Here is a 22869-nt window from a genome sequence, read left to right on the forward strand (position 1 = left end):
TTTAGTACCCAGTGATATGCTGATCATAACTAATAGTGTCCTAAGCTATTCTAAAAATATGCAAGTTTAAAACTGGGTAACTAGTTCACTGGTTAGTCTCAGGTGTCAGTCTCGAGTTACTCTCATCTTGCCACATATCCTGAGGCATTGGCTGCATTCCCTCCACATCTGTCAGTCCTGCTTCATCCATTATTTCCACTTGAATTGTGTTAGCAATGACAATGCAATCCTCGATATTCTCATCATTAGCTTTGTCACGTGGTGGAGGCACTCCAGTAAATGTAACCCTCTGACGGCATCTATTCTCTTGGCATTGACTACGTTGGCTTCCTCGATGACTTCCATTTAGTTGACTATCTTGGGAATCAGGAGAACTTGGTGATAGCCTTGAGCCATTATCTGTTGGTACAGTTGTATACTGAAGGCCAGCAGTGTCCAGTGGCTCCACAATCACTCTCTTACCCAGCATAGAAGGTTTCGACCGGTTGCTTATCATGGAAAACCTCCTCAGTGATGATAATGGTCCACGGTACACTCTGTACACCTTCAGCAGGGTAAGATTCGTGACTACTACAGTTTGTGTATTTATTGTATTCACATTGTGAGACTTGCATGAGTACATTAAAGTGTACATGAATAACTACATAATAATATTATTATAGAGTTTATTTACGTATATGAGTAGAACAGAGAAGGTAGGTATGATTTAGTGAGCAGTATCCAGAAAGCTAGCCACCTAGTTACCGTGATTTCTACAAGTACAAGGAAGGAGTGTTAAGTTTGAATAGGAGTTTGGTCACCTACAACTGTAGATTTGCTAGTAGACATTAATTTTAATCCCTAATTCAGTCTATACCATGACTGAAGTTGGGACTACATGTGTGCAAGTGTTGACGACTTCCCTTGTTTCACTACCATTTATTCTTGTACTTGTTTGTTAACTTCTTTTGTAACATAGTGGGTAAGTAGAATTCTAGGAAAATGGGAATGGGAACAACCAATGGAAAATGTGTGATAAAGATCATCATGTGGATATACAGGTTAGATTTTACTTACAGCACAATACTTCATTGTAGCATTGTTGGATCCTTCCACTAAAACGATGTAAACACTCTAATAGAGCAGTCACCTGCACTAAAATACTCTAATAGAGCAGTCAGGAATATTATCCCACTATGCAGCTAGGGACCTACAATAAAAGTCTGGTAATTACATAGCTGTCATACATTAGGTATACAGACTAGCTAAGTCATCAACATTGAAAGTTAGCTACTCCCTTGAAACCATAAAACTTAAACCATTATAGCATAAACAGGTTTACAAAGGATCTGACAGTGCCTACATATAGACACGGGAAGTTGTACCTGCAACCTCAGGAAAAGTCACATGATGGGTATGTGGTAGCTGCAGTATGTGTAGGTGCATGGCTCAAATGAGGAGACTAAGGACTATATGAATAACCATGGGGATTCCTCTTGGAGCCACTTCAGGTTGACAAGCATACTAGTGCTGTATGCGTACTCCCATCATATGTCTTCTTATCTGGATGCAGTGTTTGAAGCCTATAATAAACACTGTCAGGTAACTAGAATACTTAGTGAATCTTAATTTTCGTCATTTTAAGGTTTAAGGTTTTTTTGTTTATTTAAGAATGAAAGAACTGGCTGAATATTTAAAAATGTTTATGGTTTCAAAGGAGCAGCTAACTTTCAATATTGATGTATTAGCTAGTCTACATACCACATCTGTGACAGCTATAGCCTATCAATTCACAGATCATCAATGTGGGTCCCTGGTGGGATACTTAACAAAACATTCTTGACTGCTCTATTAATGCAGGTGATTGCTCTATTAGAGTGTTTCACGAAAAGATCTAACAGTGCTGCAAAGAAACATTGTGCTGTTAAATCCAACCTGTATATTATTGTATGATGACCTTTATCGTGAGTCATTCCCACTTTCTGTTCTCGCTTTCCTAGAATTCTACTTACCCTAACATAGTGGTGAACCCACGCATACTGCATCAAAAATAAAATAAAATGATGGGCCAGAAATTTTGCATCTGATTGTGTACCCCAACTAGAAAGTGAAGTGGCCATTATAGTTTGTTTTCAGTCATGTTTAGCTACATTGCAAATGAAGAACACTACAAGAAGCACCTCTACGATCAATCCAGACAGACAAATTTCATTAATCCTTCACCTGCATTGTTATTTCTCACCACCTAACTTGGTCATTATTTCATCATCTCAATGTTTAATGATTGTATAAAAGTTCTAAACAAATTTGCTTACACTGCTAGGCACAGATAAAGGAAGGCTAGATGGACTGAAGACCAACCCCGTTGTCAGGAGAAGGGACCTTAACCCTTTCACTTCTCAAAGTTATTAATAAAAGATTGAGATACTCTAATAGAGCATTCAGTTAACTCTAATAAAACAGTCAGATACATGTAAGACTGTACTGAATAATAAATAATGAGCCACCTGCCCTCATTGGTTTAGACTAATTTTCTGCTGAAACATAAAATTGACAATAAGTGGTCTTACTAAGCATGATGGTTAGCACAGAAAAGCCATATCACAAACTTATATATTGTGATGTGTCAGCAAAAAGAAATGGAATACGAAGGTAAGTCCACGATGCATGCATTGTATGTACTGCGGTATGCCAAATGGCACAAGCAATATCTAGCAAACAACTGACCTTTGGAATAAACAGCAGGTATGACAATGCATACATCCAAAGGCATTCACGAAGTGCAATAACCAGCAGCAGGCCAGTCTGTATGTTGCTTAGCTGGAAGACAAGCACTACGACTTCACAGATAGACGATGGTATAATGGCGACAATGGTGGAAAGGTTGATGACAGCTGACTCATAATATTTCCTGTACTTCTCTTCAGTTGGTAGATGCTTCTTTGTCTCATATGCTATTTTTAAACTAAATATTCCCAGAACAGCACGGATGAGAATCAACACAGTGTCGAATACTAAGTAGTGTTTTCCTTGACACATAAAAGTGATCTCCTCTTCCGCCAAGTTATCCTGTGTAAGATGTATATAAGTTACTGTAGTCTAATACCTTACTGTACTCTGATACCTCATTGATTTTAGCATGTGAGTGAAGGGTGATGGGATCGATGGATGCTTGAATAATCAACACCACAAGAGCTGGTGTGGTTATAACTCCAACGGCTAGCAATAAATACTGATCTTCCAGGTACTTCTGCATGTTTAAGTACAGATGGCAAGCATGACCAACATTTAACAGAAAACATCAACAAGTAGACTAGGTGGTTGTGTTTACACAGGTTCTTACCCGCTCTGACAAGTTTTCATTAAAGAATAATTTGTAAAGCCGCCATATCTTCATAAAGAATGTAGCAAAAGATATTACAAAGGCCAACTCTGTCATCCAGTGTCTCAACTGTTGAATAAACATACAATAACATAAGAAAATTATGTTTTCTTACATTGCACACCAATGTTGCTGCAACACAGTTAGTGTCATTGTCTGGTTCAAATGTATAAAATGCTGTTCCAATGAACCCCATCAATATTGCTGATAGAATGACACAGTTTAGACAATAGCTGCTTCGTTTGACCACCCTACATAGAACATCAGTGATTAGTACATGATAATATGTATACATACTGTTTTCACAAATGATACACTGCAATGACACACTCTGTACTGCTGCTGCATTGTAGGCAAGAGCACAAAGACTGAATGATTAACTTACAAGTTTTCTCGGTAGTATATGTTGAATAGCAGGAAAAATGTAGTGGATAGGACTCCGATGGCTGTAGTAGATGCCACTATGGCAGTCTCAGCTTGACTGCGATGTTGGATTACGGGACTTGGTGCATCTTTAGGGATGTATCCACCTGAAAGGGATACAGCACAATAAATAGAAGCAAAAAGTGATATGTAACAGTGTTTTCACTGTGTTTCATCAATGTAATTGCATAAGTGATTAAATAATTGAATGATAAAGCAGCATTGTTAACATGCACGTACAGTAGTACATTAATGCTGGCTTCAGCATTTTGTTGCTTGTTTATATATGTGACCAGATTTTACAAAACCATTCCAAATCGCACATCAGGCAAAAATCAAATAAACACCACCAGTGGATAACTACACTATCGTACTACTAATTTTGACCCTCACTACTACTCAAACTATTTTTAACATATGTATTTTCTGGGTGGTGTGGAGAGCTCGAATGGCAGTTTCAGGCCTTGTGATTGCGAATCAGTGGTTTACTGGTGGATGACCTGATAATGTTGGCCAAATGATTTTTCTGTTCATTTTGCTGCATATCAGCCACTAAGAAGCCAGCACAGTCCTGTAATCTCATGTTTGGACTCCAATCGTAGTCTACCTCCATTTGGAAGTATGTCTTTTAACCACCCTCTGCCCCTTTGTGAGCATTCTTGATACTACTTCGCTCGTCTAACTGCTCAGATTTTTACGGAAAACTCTACAAACAGCTACAAGTACTGGAAGAGGTCTGAAAGGTAATAGATTGATACATATCTTGTGTTAAGTTTCATTTGTGCGCTTGCTATCCTTGGCAAGTTATGCTGACTTTAATTCTTTAAAACCGTTTATCTCGAACTTCTAATATGTGATTTGGAATGTTTTTCCAACATTCAGTCACATAATACATTTTGTGTGATTAAAATTCAGTACCTTGCCACATTAAACTCTGCCCTGGCAGCTCAATAAGACTGTTGGTTTGTTGTGATGGGACATGTATTAATATTGGAACAGCAACACCATCTGTGGTTAGACACCATGAGATCACATGGTTTATAGTGTAATATCTTTACCTCTGTATTGAAGAATACGAACTGAAGGGTCTTTTCTGTTCCCTGACTCCACATGGAATGACACCTTCCCCTGTACCACAAAGCAGTAATGTATGTGTGACACTTTACACAACATGTAGAGCTAACTGTTCAATATATAGGACAGAGTAGACATTAAAGTGCATACCGATATTCCTTCAAATGACACATTTGCAACTGATGCTGTGAGCACATCTGACATTTCAGTCCATTCATAATGATACTCTTCCAGTCTTCCTAGACCCTTTTCTTCCAGCATTGATATGGATGCATTCAAGGCAAGAGCTATGGTCCATGCTGTGTCATACACATATCCGATGTTGAGAAATATGTCTGTCTTCACTGGTCCTAGAAGTTTATTCTTCATATCAAGGTCTTCTTTAAATTGTGCTACAGTCTATAAGAGCATGTAGCATTGTGGTTACAACAGTGTTTTCTCTTGGTACCTTTTTAGACACTAACACTCTATCTGGATCATAGTCAAGTAAACTGTTTCCAAGACCTCCCAAAGTGTGCTCCAAAGATGTCTTCATTTCTTCAGCGCTACAGTCATTCCCATCCACTGCAGTCCACCAGTTAGCTCTGAACCAACCAGGAATGAACCAAACGAAGTCAGGACCAGCCAACTTGCTTCTTACCACCTGTGTGAAGTGAAGACAACTATAGTGACTCCTTCTATAAATGAAGTGCTTCACAACATTAACAATAAACTTTACGTACCTTACACCAGAATTTTACAGCCATACTAGGGTGCATCCAAGTAATAATAATCCTTGCTCTTAACTCCTGCCACAGGTAGTAAAGTTATTGTCAACAGTTACCACAACGTGGAGCATGTGTACCTTAATAATGCTGATGACTTCTCTTGGATCATCAGTGAATGTCAAACGTGTCAATACTCGTTTTTTGGTCAGTCTCCCTTCAGTGTGTATCCCAGCCTGTGGGATGATGGTGTTACACAGTATAAGTTATTGCCAGAATAACTGTTCAGTATAGTCTTAGTTTTTATTTGATAAGAAGTGTTAATTTTGACTTGTTAAAACTTGTAATTTTGTCCATACCCTTACACTAACAAGACTATACTGTGAATTTACATGTTAATAAAACACATGTGATGTGACCTACATTGAGATTGAGCTCATCCTCATCAGTTATTATGGTAACCCTCTTCCAGTTCAGTTCCTCTATCAATGCCACATAGCCATCAGCGATTTGCTCTGTTATCAGTACAAGCCGGTAAAATCTTGGAAATCGTACTTTGTCTTTCCCAAACAGTGAAGAGGAAGCAGTGTAAGCTACCTAGTGTGGAAATATTGAATGTTATCAATAGTTAGTGGCTTCAGTGTATTTATTGTTACTGAATGATTTGAGAATGGTATTACAGGGTCCGTACCTGAGTTAGGTTCATATATCTCTGAGCAACTTCTCCCATTAGTTCACTGGCTATAGAGCAAGCTGGTCCTAAGATCATTAGTTTAGTTGGCACTTCTGGGTCAGTTTGTTGGATGAGGTGGTATGTTGCTGGAATTGATGCACACTACAACAGAATCACCGAGTTGAACTATACGTCCACTTTCGCATTATACATTCACACAACCTTTGCCAGGCTACACATCACTTACCCCAGAGTTAGCATAATCCACAACCAGTCGATATCCAGGTAGTAGGTCACATCTCTCATTGATCTCCTCTAGAGCTAACTTCATAATGGGTATTCTGTCTATCCCATCACAATTATCCACTGGGTATTCCCTTTTGTCTGCTGGGTCAGTACAAGGGAAAAAACCAAGGACATGAAGATCAATTAGATCACCACCAGAGCCAGAGATGTCTGTATTACAACCACCACTGTCACCAACCACAAGTAGAACACTTGTTTGAAGAAACAACAAAATAGACTTCATTTCACTGATACACCCATACTAGATGTTTTAGCTGTTACTTCTACAACTACAGTAGTAAACTGTGTGTTGTGTACTTGTGTCACAATTCAAAAGGTGACACATTGTGGTATGACTTTGTATACAGCACATAGTGTTGTATCACACATGGTGTTGTATCACACATAGTGTTGTATCACACATAGTGTTGTATCACACATGGTGTTGTATCACACATAGTGTACTTGAAAATCTGATAACATCACCTGTCAATTCATCAATGAGTTATTGCTGTGTCAACTGAATTATAATACTTTGCAGTATTCTTTATTTGTAACATTACAATCACATGGTACTAAACGTAATGGAACTGTGACTAAAGTATGCATGATCTCTCTGAGAGAAGTTGGTATGTGGCATGTATATATCAAAGATCTCTAGCAGCAGCAAATAGATTTGAATTTGATTCTTACACAGTGTATAATATGGTGAAGGGTAGTCTGTTCAGCTAAATATTATAGTTCTGTTGAGAATGTTTAAAACAGGCACTTCTTTCACTGCACGATGTAACGTGTTTACTTATATATTTTGCAATTGGCCGAGATTTAAATTTGCATATGAGCAAGTTTTTGGGCATTTGTTCAACGGCAAAAATGCCAGCTGACAGATATATATGTCCACATTTCTTTAAAAATGAAAATGATTATTGTGTACCACCTATACACCTCATGTCCGTTTAGCAGCGATATAATAATATACTGTAAAGCAACTTGCTGTGATCACAATGATGCTAGAGAAGAAGCCCAATTTATGGAAAATTCAGCACATTATGATAGCCTAAACCAATGCGGTGAAGCAGATTCCCCATACATGATAAATACCCAAAATTCCTGACTAGATTTGGAAAGAGTAGTGAATGGGTTATAGCAGAGGAAATTGGAGAAAATTTAAGTGCTCCATTTTGAGGTTGAAAATCACTTTCTTGTTTTATGGTGAATTCAATGGTGGATATTTGGAAGGAAATGCTCTATTGGCATTCCAACCTCTTAACACCATTAACCCTAACTACATTAGTGTTACACTGAAACAAAAGCATTGTGAAATAGATCTGCAGGTTAGTTTGTGAAATTTTCAGTGTTTCCGTGATTAAGGCTGCGATGATTCCATTGTTATTTTCAGCCCTTCATGCCAGCAAACTTTCCCCTAAAAAACAGTACTCAATTGAGTGTCCTTCAGTAGATTAGTATATGTCTAGGGCAGTGTCCTTTTATATGAACAGATGCAAACAGGAAGAATGGACTGTTCTATTAGTGACAGTTGTCAAGCATCAATGTTATATTGTCAACTATAACAATGTGAATTGACTAGGTTAGGCAGTAGGGTAGGGTTTGCTCTGTAAAGGCCTAAGATACATGTAGGAATTACCACCACTACCGGTACCCATGCAATATTATTGTTTCTTACCTGAACTTCTACACAGTTATGCTATGTTTAGTGAATATTGCATGTACATAATATATCATTATTTTCAACATACAGTGGAACCTTGAGTATCCAGACTAATTGGGGGGAAGGATGTTCATATAATTGAATAGTACGTAAAATCAAACATCCATGCATTTATATACAGAGCTTTGTTCAACTAATCTAATAAAGCATACACTTATAGACAGAATACCCTAATTGAGCAGTCAATTTGGTGTTTGGATAATCAAGGTTCCACTGTAGTTCAACAAGTACATGAAAATATGTGCTGTATATATATAGCAGATATGTAGATAACTTTATATCCAGTGATAAAGTTGTGGTCTTAATTGTGAATATGAAGTATTTTGTGTCACCCTATATAATCCTCTCACACATACATATCAGATGGACTCATTGCTCTCAGAGTCTTTCTGTGTCTCATTCACTTTTGTCGGTTCTGTTTCATTTACTATTTCTACTTGAATCGTGTTAGTTATGACAATACAACTGTTAATGTCCGAGTCATTTTCAGTTTGTTCAGGTACTCCAATGAATGTTATCCGTCTGCGATACTTACGAACCTGGTTCTCTGTGTATTGGCTTCCTTGATGATCTCCATTATTTTGATTATCTTGGCATTGCTGTGGATGGTCAGGTGAGTTTGGTACTGAAATAAAGACATCATCATTTTCAGTTTTTGTTCTAGGCTGAAATTGATCATCATCATCATCATCGGGTAAATCAATACTTGTTATCCTACTCAGTATCGATGATCTTGAAGTTGACACTGATGATCTTGGAGTTGGAATACTTAACATTGATGATCTTGGAGTTGGAATACTTAATGTTGAAGATTTTGAACTCATCATTGAAAGCCTTGACCGATTGCTTATCATGGAAAATTTTCTTAATGATTGTATGCTTTGTGGGTCTACTATTCCACGATATACTCTGTAAACCTACAGCAGTATTAGAATTGTATACAATATATTCTGAGTATTATTATTGTATTACTGACCTTTGGTACAAACAACAGGTAAGACATTGGGTACATCCAAAGACATTCACGAAGGGTGATTATCAGTAGTAGGCCAGTCTGTATGTTATTTAACTGGAAGAGAAAGACTATCAGTTCACAGATGGACAGTGGTATGATCACCATGATGGTAGAAAGGTTTATCACAGCAGACTCGTGGTATTTTCTGTATCTTCTTTCAGTTGGTAAATATTTCTTTATCTGAAATGTTATTGTTAAGCTGAATATTCCCAGCACAGTGCGGATCACAATTAGTACAAGGTCAAATATCAAATGGTGTTTTGCTTTGCAAATATAAGTGATCTCTTCTTGAGCTAAATTATCCTGTACATACATATGTGCAAGATGTATATGAGCTATTGCATTCTGCTTTGACTAACAATACCTTATTGATTTTAGTTCGTGAGTGAAGAGTGATAGGGTAAATAGACGCTTGAACAATCAACACTACAAGAGCTGGTGTGGTAATAACTCCAACTCCCAATAATAAATATTGATCATCCAGGTATTTCTGCATGTTAGAAAAAATATGGCAAGCCTGACAGACTTAAAATTAAGCAACACTCAACATTTTACCAAATATATTTTATATACTTACCCGCTGTGACAAGTTTTCATTAAAAAATAATTTGTAAAGTCGCCAGATCTTCATAAAGAAAGTAGCAAAAGATATCACAAAGGCTAACTCTGTCATCCAATATCTCAGCTATTGAAGATACACCTGATATTACAAAACATAAAATGTATACTTCCTTACATTACACACTAATGCTGATGCAACTTCACTAGTGTCATTGTCAAGTTCAATTGTATATAACGCTGTACCAATGAACCCCATCAATATTGCTGATATAATAACACAATTCAGGCAATAACTGCTTCGTTTGACCACCCTAAATAAAACACGAATGCAGCATAAATACATTGTGCATTGCATGTGTTACATGTGTGTCCATATATTGCAATATCAAGCAACAAAACCTAATGTGTATTATTTTAAATTATTTATCTGGTATTAGTGATAGACATTGATGTATAAGTATTCTCTAATGCCACTAAGTACTTAGTGTCTCCCATACTTAATATCATAAAATTTCTTCTGGAATACTTCTAAGAATGTTACATTGCAAAACCAAAAGCTTCCTTCTAAAAGTTATTAATTAACACGTTAGATAATGAGGCTGTGTATGGCCTTCAGGAATCAAAGATCACTGTGTCTTATGTAGCATTATACCATAATAACCTTTCTGTAAAAGTATTCTATATATGCTGTGCTAGTCTTATAACACCATGAAGAGAACCCTGAACATGTAGTTTCAGCAAGGAATATTTGTGACTGCATGATTTACTCCACCAACAATACTGATATATCAAACTGAATCCTAAACATTTTTAGGTGCTCCAATCTGAAACTTTGATACTTTGATATGTACTGAAGAACAGTGCAGCTATCAAGAGAATTATGCGTACTATATACTTACAAGTTTTTGCGATAGTATACATTGAAGGATAAGAAAAATGCAGTGGACAATATTCCAATGGCTGTGATAACTGCTGCAATGATGATCTCTACTTTGAAGTGATGTTGGGTTACAGGATTTGGAGCATCTCTAGGTACAAATCCACCTACAGACAGTATAGCACAGCTGACAAATATTGAGCTGTAATTGCTGAGGATACACTTCACTATGACACAAAATTAACAGTGTAGCAAGTTTAGTTGGCCTGCATGTTATTGTCAGCAGAAATAATGCCCAGTTGTGTAAAATAGTTATTATTTATGTTTTGCATGTCCAGTAAGTTTAGGTAAGCATCTTTGTTGTCTGGACATGTGAAATGTTGGTACTAACTGTTTAGAACTAATTTATGTGTATTCCATTACCTTGCCACACTAAACTTTGTCCTGGTAGTTCAATAAGACTGTCATTTTGTTGTGATGGGACATATACTATAATTGGTACAGCAACACCATCTGTGGTAGAAGTTCATAACAGTGCTTGTCGGACAGTGCAAATGCTTACCTCTGTACTGGACAATACGGACTGATGGGTCTATTCTGTTCCCAGACTGTTTAAAGAATGACACCTTCCCCTGTGTTGCAGAGGAGTATCATGTACATTTTGTTATTACATTACACAGTACATGGATATTTATGGTTAGTGATTATGGCAAAGTGGATATCGTGTACATCCAGCACTTACCGATATTCCTTCAAATGAAACATTGGCAACTGATTGTGTTAACACATCTGACATTTCAGTCCATTCAGTTTGATACTCTTCCAGTCTTCCTATACCCTTCTCTTCCAGTACTGATATCGATGCATTTAAGGCAAGAGCAATGGTCCATGCAGCATCATACACATATCCAATGTTTAAGAATATGTCTGTATTCACTGGTCCTAGCATTTCATTCTTTTTGTCAAGATCTTGTTTAAACTGTGCTACAGTCTACAGGAGAATCACATGACAATAATTGCAGGTTTAGTAATGTTTTATCTTCGTACCTTTTCTGATGCTAGTACTCTATCTGGATCATAGTCAAGTATGCTATTTCCAAGACCTCCCAAGGTGTGCTCCAGAGATCGCTCCATTTCTTCAGCAGAGCAGTCAGTCCCATCCACAGCAGCCCACCAGTTAGCTCTGAACCAGCCAGGAATGAACCAGACAAAATCTGGACCTGCTAATTTCCTTCTTACAACCTGTGCAGTATATATTATTATAATACATGTATAGTTCATCAAAATTAGCAGTGTTTACCTTACACCAGAATTGCACAGCTACACTGGGATGTATCCAGGTGATAAAGATCCTTGCTCTCAGATCCTGCAGTAGAATTGTCACCATAACATAACCTGAAGCATGTGTACCTCAATAATTTCAACAACTTCTCTTGGATCATCAGTGAATGTCAAACGTGTCAATATTCGTTTTTCAGTCAACATTTCTTCTGTATGTATTCCGGCCTATGGCAAAATTTGTATTTTATTAATGTAGTGGCCTTTTATGCATAGTTGTGTTTAATGTGAGCTTGTATGTGCAGTGTTTAAAATGTGGCATGCTACAGTGCCTCTCATTTCTTTACACAAAAATTGTTGTAGTGAATTTGCATGATCACACGATGAACTTAACTTATAACTACCAAGGTAACATACATTTAGGTTAAGCTCATCTTCATCAGTTATTACAGTAACTCTCTTCCAGTTGAGTTTCTCTACCAATGCTACATATCCATCAGTTATTTGCTCTGTTATCGGTACCAGTCGATAAAATCTTGGAAACCGTACCTTGTCCTTCCCAAACAGTGAAGAAGAGGCAGTATAAGCAACCTGTGACAACATGTGTACATAATGAGGAATAAAATGTGTTACGATTATCAGTTGATGGTGCTACACAACTTATTAATTGTGTTGATGATAAAGTTATTTATAATATCACTGTTACTAAATAGATATTGCTATACCTGAGTTAGATTTATGAATTTCTGAGCAACTTCTCCCATTAGTTCACTGGCTATAGAGCAAGCTGGTCCTAGGATCATTAATTTAGTTGGCACTCCTGGGTCAGTTTGTTGGATGAGGTGGTATGTTGCTGGAATTGATGCACACTACAACAGAATCACCGAGTTGAATTATACATTCACATAACCTTTGCCAGGCTGCGCATCACTTACCCCAGAGTTAGCATAATCCACAACCAGTCGATATCCTGGTAGTAGGTCACATCTCTCATTGATCTCCTCTAGAGCTAACTTCATAATGGGTATTCTGTCTATCCCATCACAATTATCCACTGGGTATTCCCTCTGATCCTCAAGATGAGTACAAGGGAAAAAGCCAATAATGTGAAGATCAATTAGATCACCACCAGAGCCAGAGGTGTCTGTGTCACAACCATCACTGTCACCAACCACAAGTAGAACACTTGTTTGAAGAAACAGTAAAAGAAACAACTTCATTCCATAAAGTTACACAATGATTTCAGTGCTTAGAATGAATAGTAAGAGTACTTGGTAAAATTCCTCATCAAAATTTACAATCTTGTTAGCAACATATGCTACTATATACCAGACACTATCTCCAAGGAACTAGAAACTATTGGTAACATCATCTATAAGTAAGTTTCACTACCAATAGATGAAATCTCCCTGTGTCATCCATCTATACTGTAAAGATCCCCATTATGGCTACAGTAGTTTGAGTTGTTGACACACAAAGTTGATGATCTGTGTCAATAGATTCAAATATTGTGCTAATTATGACTAACCATAATAGGCTTTGTTTACTGAGTTTGCTGTATGTAGCTACATATTGTCACTTTTCATTTATCATTGCTAGCACTTTTGAATAGTGGTGCAAGTATTTACAGGCAAGACGACTGTACATTATGTTTTATAGACAAATATTGTAAACAATATTAAAGTGCTTATAGATGTACAAGTCAGTGGCGGATCCAAGGTATGTGCCCCCCTTCCCCACTCCCTCATCCAAAAAACAACATAAAAGATCAAAGAGCCTGCAGTCAAATACTCTAATAGAACAGTAACCACACATAACACTACTGAAAATCCTTCGTATATAATTTATAGTTGCTGAGTATGAAAAACTAGCATTTCCAGCACATGGGATGGACACACTTAGCCTGCTAAGAATGTTATACAATTGAAATACACATGGTCTGTGTATACCATATAGGCTCATAGCTAGCTACTCATGACTGTCACTTGTCTCTATAATGAAACTCTTGTCCACTTAGAAAACAGTATGACGTGCCAAAATTTTCAGTCCCAAAACCAGAGTTGGGGGTAACTATTTACTTTTGTAACTAAGTTACGTAACTGATTACTTTTAAAGTAACTAGTAATATAACAAGTTACTTGCTTTGTAACTAGTAACTTGTATCTGGGAGTAATTGTCTGAAAAGTAACTAAGTTACAATAGTAACTAATTACAATAGTTACATTGTAACTACAACTAATTATGCTTTAAAAGCAAGAGCACTTCAATTTTTGTGCCATATATGCTACAGCCACATTAGGTAGACAGATTCTGTGTACTGTTCTCTATGATTCAGCTTGAGTAACAGACATAGCAATAATTATAACTGACCTGAAATAGCCACAGAATTGTTATTTTAAGTGCACATATGTATTGCATCCCTTCATGATGTATATCTGAGCAAAATTCATGTTACAAAAGCTAAAAACAAGTCATAATGTATGCTACGAAAGTAACTAGTACCTAGAGTACTTAATTACCTTTTTTGAAAAGTAAGTGTAACTAAGTTACATGGGATAAAAGTAACGAGTAACTAGTTACTTTTCTGAAGTAACTACCCCAACTCTGCCCAAAACATGCAATAGCTTTAGCTTAAGGGAGGCTGTGCCCCCAGACCCCATGTTCCATATACCTACTACCTTGGCGTACCCTCCTTCCCAAACCCTGAATCTGCCCCTGCAAGTAGTACGAATTTTAAGGCGAAAGGAAAAAGTAATTAAGGAATAGCTAGCTAAAAGTAGTGAAACAAGGGAGACTGTCTATACCTGTAGATGTACTAGTAGACAAATATAGACTGAAGAGTAGGATCCACTATATAGTACAATATATCTGCAGGTATAGGCAGCCTCCCTTGTTTCACCACTTTTTAGCTATAGCTATTAACTTGTTTTTCTTTGATTCATAATCTTCCAAATTTTCCTTCTACTTGTATATAATGTAATTGTTCAAGGTCACAGAATCATGATAGTATTAGAAGAATGTATATACTCTTTGATTGTTTATATGGAGTGAGAACTTGTGAATTTGAAGCTGTAGCCTGTAACTTGCTAATTTTGGAAATGTGTGCTCATGAAGCCAGGATGGAAACATAGTGGGCCAGTAAAGAACATCAATTCTATGGCTCAGTGTATCATACACTATATTTTTCCTGTGAACTGAGCTATGTACAAAAGTAGTGCATATATTTACCATCAGAATATTTTTACATTCTTGGTACTGGTATCTCGATATCCTTCCCTGCACCAGTGTAGACGTTCCTCTACTGACCAAATATATTGGAGACATTATATCCAGTATATTAAGTGATTGTATACATGGCTAAACTGCAAGTTGAGCTAAGAAATAGTATCCAATAAATACAGTCTAAAATAACAATCTAAATAAATTCTTTTTCAAATGTTTCTCTTAAGGTCATTAATTTGTTGGTTTGGAATCATCTATCATTTCCACTTCTATTGTGTTAATTATGACAACACTATCCTTTGTGTCCTCATCTTCAGTTTGTTCAGGTATTGGAGGCACTTCAGTTACCCTGCGACGGAAACTACAATGTTGGCTCCATCTGTGTTTGCCTCCTCTGCGGTGGTACCTTTGACGCTGACTTCTTCGATGACTTCCATAACATTGACTACGTTGATGCTGTTGTGAAGAGCTAGACGAGTTTGGTTCTGAAACAGAGATGTCATCATTGGCTTCAGGCATTACTTCAGTAGCTTCTAAGTCAGTTGTTCTTGATTCAGTTTTCTTGCTGGACTGAGGTATATCAACAGTAGCAGCATGAGCATCAGACATGTCACTGTTTGTTCTCCTGCTCAATATTGAAAACTTTGGCATACTCCATGTTGAAGGTATAGATGTCAGAATTGAAGGTTTTGGACAATGATTGTGGCTTATGGATACTTTTTTTAATGACACACTTTGTGGATCCAGCATTCCATGCATTCCATGATACACTCTGTAAACCTGCAGTGTATATATATATAATATGATAGTTATACCACAGCTACAAAGGATTTGCTGATATCGTACACTACGATAGTAGTGTATAGTAGGGAACACAAAGGAGTAGGCATGGCCCACGAAATAACATCATAATATATATACACTCAAAGCCCAAGGACCACAGGCCTGAGGGCTAAGGTATACATATCAATAAATCCCGAGTAGTCGTGATATATGTGATATACACCACTTAGGGGGTGCTCACCTAATAGGTGAAAGAACTCATTCCGTACACTAATATCTAATGATCGATCATGGTTTTTAAAAGAGTAGGCCAATAGCCCTTAGAATATTATTCATTAAATTCCCAGTAGTATATCTGCAGGTCTAGGCTGCCTCCCTAGTTTCACAACTTTTTATTCATTAAAATTCCTCATAGTTTAACACAACCAACTAGTCATAATTTTGTGGCTAGCTTACACTCAGCTTTACTAAAACTCTAATACCAAATCACAATGTAAAGCTGCATACTGTATCTTTTTCGTCAGCACAGTAGCATTTTTATTAACAAAAGATGGGTATTTACATGTTTGCAGTAATAAAATTATGTATGGAAATGCTCATAATGTATCATGCTTTGTGAATCTCTACTAAATGTTGGTATGATATCAATTACATGGTAGGCTAAAATCATCCTGTTAAATGATTTACTACATTGTAATAGTTATCTTACACTGACCTTTGGTACAAACAATAGGAAAGACATTGGGTACATCCAAAGGCATTCACGAAGAGTAATTATCAGCAACAGGCCAGTCTGTATGTTGTTCAGTTGGAAGAGAAGGACAATGATTTCACAGATGGATGATGGTATAATGGCCACAATGGTAGAGAGATTGATGACAGCTGACTCATGATAATTCCTGTACTTCTCCTCAGTTGGTAGATGTTTCTTTGTCTCAAATGCTACTTTTAAACTAAATATTACTAGAATCGTACGGATGATAATCAACATTGTATCAAACACCAGGTGGTATCTTCCTTGGCACATAAATGTAATCTCTTCTTGAGCTAAATTATCCTGTATAATATTTATTTATATATCATTGCGAGCTGTGTACTGTATTTGTCAATACCTTATTGATTTTAGCATGTGAGTGAAGGGTAACAGGATAGGTGGATGCTTGAATAATCAACACCAAAAGAGCTGGTGCCATTATACATCCAACTGCCAATAGCAAATAATGATCTTTTAGGTACTTCTGAGTATGGAACATGAGAGGATTTGCTTATCAGTGACAATTATGTAGGGTAGATGTATACATAAATTTCCATGAACTCAAGAGGTGCTTACCCGTTCTTTTAAGTGCTTATTGAAGAATAGTTTGTAAAGCCACCAGATCTTTGTAAAGAATGCAGCAAAAGATATTACAAAGGCCAATTCTGTCATCCAGTACCGCAGCTATTAACAATTGATAACACAAAACATTTAATTGACCTTTCTTACATTACACAGTAATGCTGCTGCAACACGACCAGTGTGATCATCTGGTTCGATTGTGTATAATGCTGTTCCAATAAACCCCATTAATATTGCTGATATAATAACACAGTTAAGGCAATAACTGCTTCGTTTGACCACCCTATAAAATGATGCATACTTAATAGTTATACCATGGCCACGAGGGATTTGCCTGATATATATATGCCCGAGGGCGCGGGCATATATATCAAGCAAATCCCGAGTGGCCATGGTCTAAGTAATATATGCCACTCTGGTATGCTCACCTAATAGGTGAAGGAAGACAGACCTAAATTCACCACATTACTTTTATACAGAGGTTTGCAAACATCAATTGTGGGTTTAAATTGTGGGCACAAAAAAGAATGATTGTGGGTTTCACTGGTTGTAGTGATACCATTTTAAACTAAATAACCACTTTGTGGATGAATAAAGTAACCTAAGGTGCTAAAATGAACACTTAGACATATATAGGTTGGGAATGTTTGAGGTATCTTTTCATGCAGTTGAAATTTACTCTGTAGAAAAACAATCCCCACATTGCAAAAATGATTATTTGTAACTGAACTATGCAAGCTGACTCACTCAATTCTTTTTACTTCACAACAATGCCCATAACTAAACCAACATGTTTAGCTCAAACCCACAGTGCAAAACTTTAAGCAGCTCTAATTCAAACCCACAATGCAAAACTTTAAGCAGCTCTATATAAATAATCAAAAGGCTGATACTTTGTAACTGCCTCAGCATCAAAGGCAGTTGTGGTCAGGGATATATTATGATATCTCCCTAACACAGGGCGATATCTAGATATCGCCCTGTGGTCAGGGCAATATGTGATATATAACCCTGTGGTTTCCTTTGATCTGAGGTGTCAAAGTGGTATATATACAACTTATATGTGTGTATGCTGTTGCAGGTGTAACTGGACATCACATGTTAAAGCTATGTATAATGAATGCAATAATCCAACAAAAAGACATACGGATGTTTGCGGCAATAAATATTGAACAATAGAAAAATTGTGGTAGAGTGGATTCCAACGGCTGCAGTAAATGTTGCAATGGTTGTCTCAGCTGGTTTGTAATGTTGTATTACAGGACTTGGGGCATCTTTAGGGATGTATCCACCTGCAGCGAATAACACATTAATGTCAATCACATGATCCATTGTTTGAGTTTGTGTAGCAATATACCTTCCCATTCTAAACTTTGCCCTGGCAGATCAATGAAATTGTCAGTGTGTTTTGATGGGAGATATAGTTTTATTGGCCCAGCAACACCATCTATAGCAACAGCCAACAATACATTATGCCTTTAGCAAGAGTTCATGAACTCTTGCCTTTAGTGTAGCATATATTTACCTCTGTACTGCAAAATATTCATCGAAGGGGTTTTTCTATTCCCAGACTTTTTATGAAATGACACCTTTCCCTGTGCACACAACAGTGTATTAAATGCATTTGACAAGTGCATCTATTTAGTTGCAAGTAATAAATTGTGTAATAAATCTGCAAGAAAGAGAATGCATACCGATATTCCTTCAAATGACACATTTGCAACTGCTGCAGTAAGCACATCTGACATTTCAGTCCTTTCTGAATGATACTCTTCCAGTCTTCCTAAACCATTTTCTTCCAGTGCTGATATCGATGCATTTAAAGCAAGAGCTATGGTCCATACAGCATCATACACATATCCAATGTTTAAGAATATGTCTGTCTTGACTGGCTCTAGCTGTTCAGTCTTTTTATCAAGGTCGTGTTTAAACCTTGCTACAGTCTAAAGGACAATATCAGCTGTACAAATGATTGGTTTGTGTTTTGGTACCTTTTTAGACACTAGAACTCTTTGTGGATCATAGTCAAGTACACTATTTCCTATGCCAGCCAAAGTGTGCTCAAGAGATTTCTTCATTTCTTCAGCAGTACAGTCAGTCCCATCCACGGCAGCCCACCAGTTTGCTCTGAACCAACCAGGAATGAACCAAACGAAGTCTGGTCCAGCTAATTTCCTCCTTACAACCTGTGCAGTACATTATAAAAAGCTTTACATGAGTAAAACATAGTGCCATTTATCCAATTACAGATCTAGTCAAAGAATGGCATGGAAGGTAACCTAGTGGTCAACAAGCTGAAGGTGTTCTTGACTGGCACAATGATGAGTCTTTTTTAGATGATGGGTTTCAGGACTATAATAGTTTCATTACTGTTTCATACACATATCAGTAGTTTCTTCCTAGTTTCATGCATGCTGATCATGTGAACTAGAAGATCAAAGCTCTCTATAGTGACTAGCCCTGTTTCTTTGTGTAAAGGATCTGTAAACTACATACTTTTCTATGCATACACTTTTCTCTTATTTTTCCAAAGGAACTTGGTGGATAACTTACACATTAGGATGTATATGCTCTATTGTAAGAAAAATATTTAAATATTTTCATACCTTACACCAGAATTGTACAGCTACACTGGGATGTATCCATATGATGATGATCCTTGCTCTCAGCTCCTGTAGTAGAACTGTCATCATTAGTTACCATAACTTGGAATATTTGTACCTCAATAACATCAATGATTTCTCTTGGATCATCAGAAAATTGTACATGTGTTAGTAATCGTTTTCTAGTCAACATTTCCTCAGTGATTAATCCAGCCTGGGAAGATGTTTAAAATTTTGCAGTACTATTTATCATTATTAATGTGGTCTACTTACCTTAAGGTTAAGCTCATATTCATCAGTTATTATAGTAACTCTTTTCCAGTTCAGTTTCTCTATCAATGCCGCATATCCATCAGCTACTTGCTGCACTGTTATTGGTACAAGCCGGTAAAATCTTGGAAACCGTACCTTGTCCTTCCCAAACAGTGGAGAGGTTACAGTATAAGCAATCTATAAAAAATATAATTAGAATAATAAGTATATATTATTAACGGTTAATAGTGTTGTATAACCTACCATTGGTGCTGATGAGGAAGCATGCAGTTGTGTTACAATTGTTTACAACAATATACCTGAGTCAAGTTCATATATCTCTGAGCAACTTCTCCCATTAGTTTACTGGCTATGGAGCAAGCTGGTCCTAGGATCATTATTTTAGTTGGCACTTCTGGGTCAGTTTGTTGGATGAGGTGGTATGTTGCTGGAATTGATGCACACTGCAACAGAATCACCGAGTTGAGCTATACATCCACTTTCGCATTATACATTCACACAACCTTTGCCAGGCTGCACATCACTTACCCCAGAGTTAGCATAATCCACAACCAGTCGATATCCTGGTAGTAGGTCACATCTCTCATTGATCTCCTCTAGAGCTAACTTCATAATGGGTATTCTGTCTATCCCATCACAATTATCCACTGGGTATTCCCTCTGATCCTCTGGATGAGTACAAGGGAAAAAGCCAATAATATGAAGATCAATTAGATTATCATCAGAACCAGAGGTGTCTGTATCACAACCATCACTGTCACCAACCACAAGTAGAACACTTGTTTGAAGAAACAGTAAAGCTAACAAGATCATTTCACTGATATAGAAGCTAGCTGTCTAACTGAGCTACTACTAAAGTGACACTTCAGAATGTGATACTTATCAGTATATGACACATGCAATGCAACCCACATATTTACCACACCTCTTCAATGATCATGAATCACTGCATCAACCCTATATAGCTACATATATAGATCTTGCATGGAGAATATACCTCATTGATTGGTGGCTGGCAAACAATGCAAAATCTAACTACTACTACTACTAGCTTCTTTCCTAGTGTGTGTGAGTCAAAATACTATCTAGTCAAACTCCAGTAGTGGTAATCAGTTCTATCTGCCTACAAAGCTGTATTAAAGAGTACCTGGAGGTATGTATAGAACTAGCTAGGAAAGTAGTGATTACCCAGATATATATATATAATACAGGTTTCGGTTTCTGATTCCCTGCTTCACAGGCTTACTGTTAGCCTCCTTGCAGTTCCCTAGAGGGATAGTTGTCTATTGACCCTTAATGAAATAATGAGAAGTCAAGATGTTTAAGTACTGGATGAATGCAAAGGGAATCCTGGATCCCAGGTTGTGTGGCTCCTCAGAAACTTGCCTAGGCTGTAAGCTGTCTGTGGATCAAGTCACCACCTGGCCTGGGATTTTTTCTGCATTCAGCATAGTTTTCAGTTACAGGTTTCTGACTCCCTGTTTCATAGGCTTACTGTTAGCTTCCTTGCAGGTCTCTAGAGGGATAGTTGTCTAATAAATAAACATGTATACTTAACTTGTTGCAAGTGTATACGTTTAGACCAGTGTATACTGTAGGAAACATGTATATTATTGCTTGATATAAATAATAGTGTTGATAACATACACATGTTTATATCCCAGTAAAACCATACTTCACTGTAACTGTATGATATAGTTGTTGCCTGGTCAATAACTAAATCATATACAGTTCCAGTAAGGTGTTTAACTTTTTGCATTTGTTGCAAACAGCAAAATAATAAAAACAATACACAACTAGCAGGTTATGTTCCTGAACTGCTGCTGATAGTATTTGTGCTATTATTTTCCAAAAGTGTATGGACTCGGTAATAGTTCATATATCATATACTGATAGGAAATGTGCTAATGTCACGTCAATCTTTAAGAGAGAAATGATCCAGACAACTATCAATCGGTTACTTAATTGTCTCTAACACTTTTGAATCACTAATAATATGATTATAACTTATTCAGTAGTGAACAATATGGCTTGCAAGCCAACAAGATCATATACCACACAGTTTCAGTTATTTACTGTGGCATCCAATTCAGTGCTCTACATTAGGAGCATTTGGTATTTCATGAAAAATGTAAAGTTGGATCCAGCAATAGTATGGCTTCTGATTTATCATATAGGCATGCACACTTGTGCAGCTATGTGATCACAGTCAAGTACACAGTGGCACACAACAACATTGTTACTCTGATATGAACTTAATATACTGTGGTTAAATATAGATAATGATATAAGGTTTCCAAATGAATGTGTTAACATGAATATATTGGATATTATAAACACAAACGTGTTGTTTACCCTTGCAGAGACTAAGTCAGAAGATCAACGGCAAAGTGAACCTACGAGAAGCAAATTTGCTTGAGAATGGTGTAATATGCATTTAAAATGGATGTGAAGAAGGACACAGGAAGGAAAGTTATGTAGGTTTTATCCCCAAGAAGTACTCACGTTTTGCTCTAGCCCTGTGGAAAAAAAATAATAATAATAAGATGAATAAAATGACATATTTCAGTTATTTTAAAAAGTGCTTTTATTGGTGTTTAGGTGTGTGTTCTATTAGGATTTTGGCAAAAACATAGGCGATTTCTATTATGAACCACTACCGTGGTTCATTA

The 22869-nt window shown here is 36.9% G+C and overlaps 3 protein-coding genes and 1 long non-coding RNA gene across 4 annotated transcripts; 1 reads left to right on the forward strand and 3 right to left on the reverse strand.

The window, feature by feature from the left end:
- Positions 1 to 85: 85 nt before the first annotated feature.
- On the reverse strand, positions 86 to 6002 carry LOC136266533 (gamma-aminobutyric acid type B receptor subunit 2-like). The gene is made up of 14 exons (XM_066061541.1): positions 5986 to 6002; positions 5922 to 5937; positions 5703 to 5798; positions 5581 to 5646; positions 5307 to 5501; positions 5009 to 5257; positions 4843 to 4912; positions 4703 to 4792; positions 3747 to 3891; positions 3477 to 3612; positions 3323 to 3430; positions 3104 to 3229; positions 2707 to 3048; positions 86 to 544 (listed from the first exon to the last, which is right to left on the reverse strand). The coding sequence occupies exons 1-14, from the start codon at positions 6000 to 6002 to the stop codon at positions 86 to 88; spliced, it is 2115 nt and encodes a 704-aa protein (XP_065917613.1).
- A 201-nt stretch (positions 6003 to 6203) lies between these two features.
- LOC136265843 (uncharacterized) lies at positions 6204 to 9240 on the forward strand. The gene is made up of 2 exons (XR_010705759.1): positions 6204 to 8862; positions 8914 to 9240. It is a non-coding gene; the product is annotated as an uncharacterized lncRNA (long non-coding RNA).
- Positions 9241 to 9314: 74 nt separating this feature from the next.
- On the reverse strand, positions 9315 to 13200 carry LOC136266534 (gamma-aminobutyric acid type B receptor subunit 1-like). The gene is made up of 15 exons (XM_066061542.1): positions 12916 to 13200; positions 12706 to 12849; positions 12398 to 12571; positions 12113 to 12208; positions 12003 to 12068; positions 11750 to 11944; positions 11445 to 11693; positions 11265 to 11334; positions 11126 to 11215; positions 10725 to 10869; positions 10001 to 10136; positions 9842 to 9949; positions 9629 to 9754; positions 9398 to 9567; positions 9315 to 9318 (listed from the first exon to the last, which is right to left on the reverse strand). The coding sequence occupies exons 1-15, from the start codon at positions 13198 to 13200 to the stop codon at positions 9315 to 9317; spliced, it is 2058 nt and encodes a 685-aa protein (XP_065917614.1).
- A 2233-nt stretch (positions 13201 to 15433) lies between these two features.
- Positions 15434 to 21010, reverse strand: LOC136266535 (gamma-aminobutyric acid type B receptor subunit 1-like). Its single transcript, XM_066061543.1, has 15 exons — positions 20726 to 21010; positions 20497 to 20664; positions 20198 to 20374; positions 20043 to 20138; positions 19928 to 19993; positions 19313 to 19507; positions 19016 to 19264; positions 18847 to 18916; positions 18679 to 18768; positions 18469 to 18613; positions 17469 to 17604; positions 17316 to 17423; positions 17098 to 17223; positions 16701 to 17042; positions 15434 to 15982 (listed from the first exon to the last, which is right to left on the reverse strand). The coding sequence occupies exons 1-15, from the start codon at positions 21008 to 21010 to the stop codon at positions 15434 to 15436; spliced, it is 2802 nt and encodes a 933-aa protein (XP_065917615.1).
- Between the last annotated feature and the right edge of the window lie 1859 nt (positions 21011 to 22869).

Source organism: Dysidea avara, chromosome 9 (genome assembly GCF_963678975.1).
Source record: "Dysidea avara chromosome 9, odDysAvar1.4, whole genome shotgun sequence".
In the NCBI taxonomy this organism is placed as follows: domain Eukaryota; kingdom Metazoa; phylum Porifera; class Demospongiae; order Dictyoceratida; family Dysideidae; genus Dysidea; species Dysidea avara.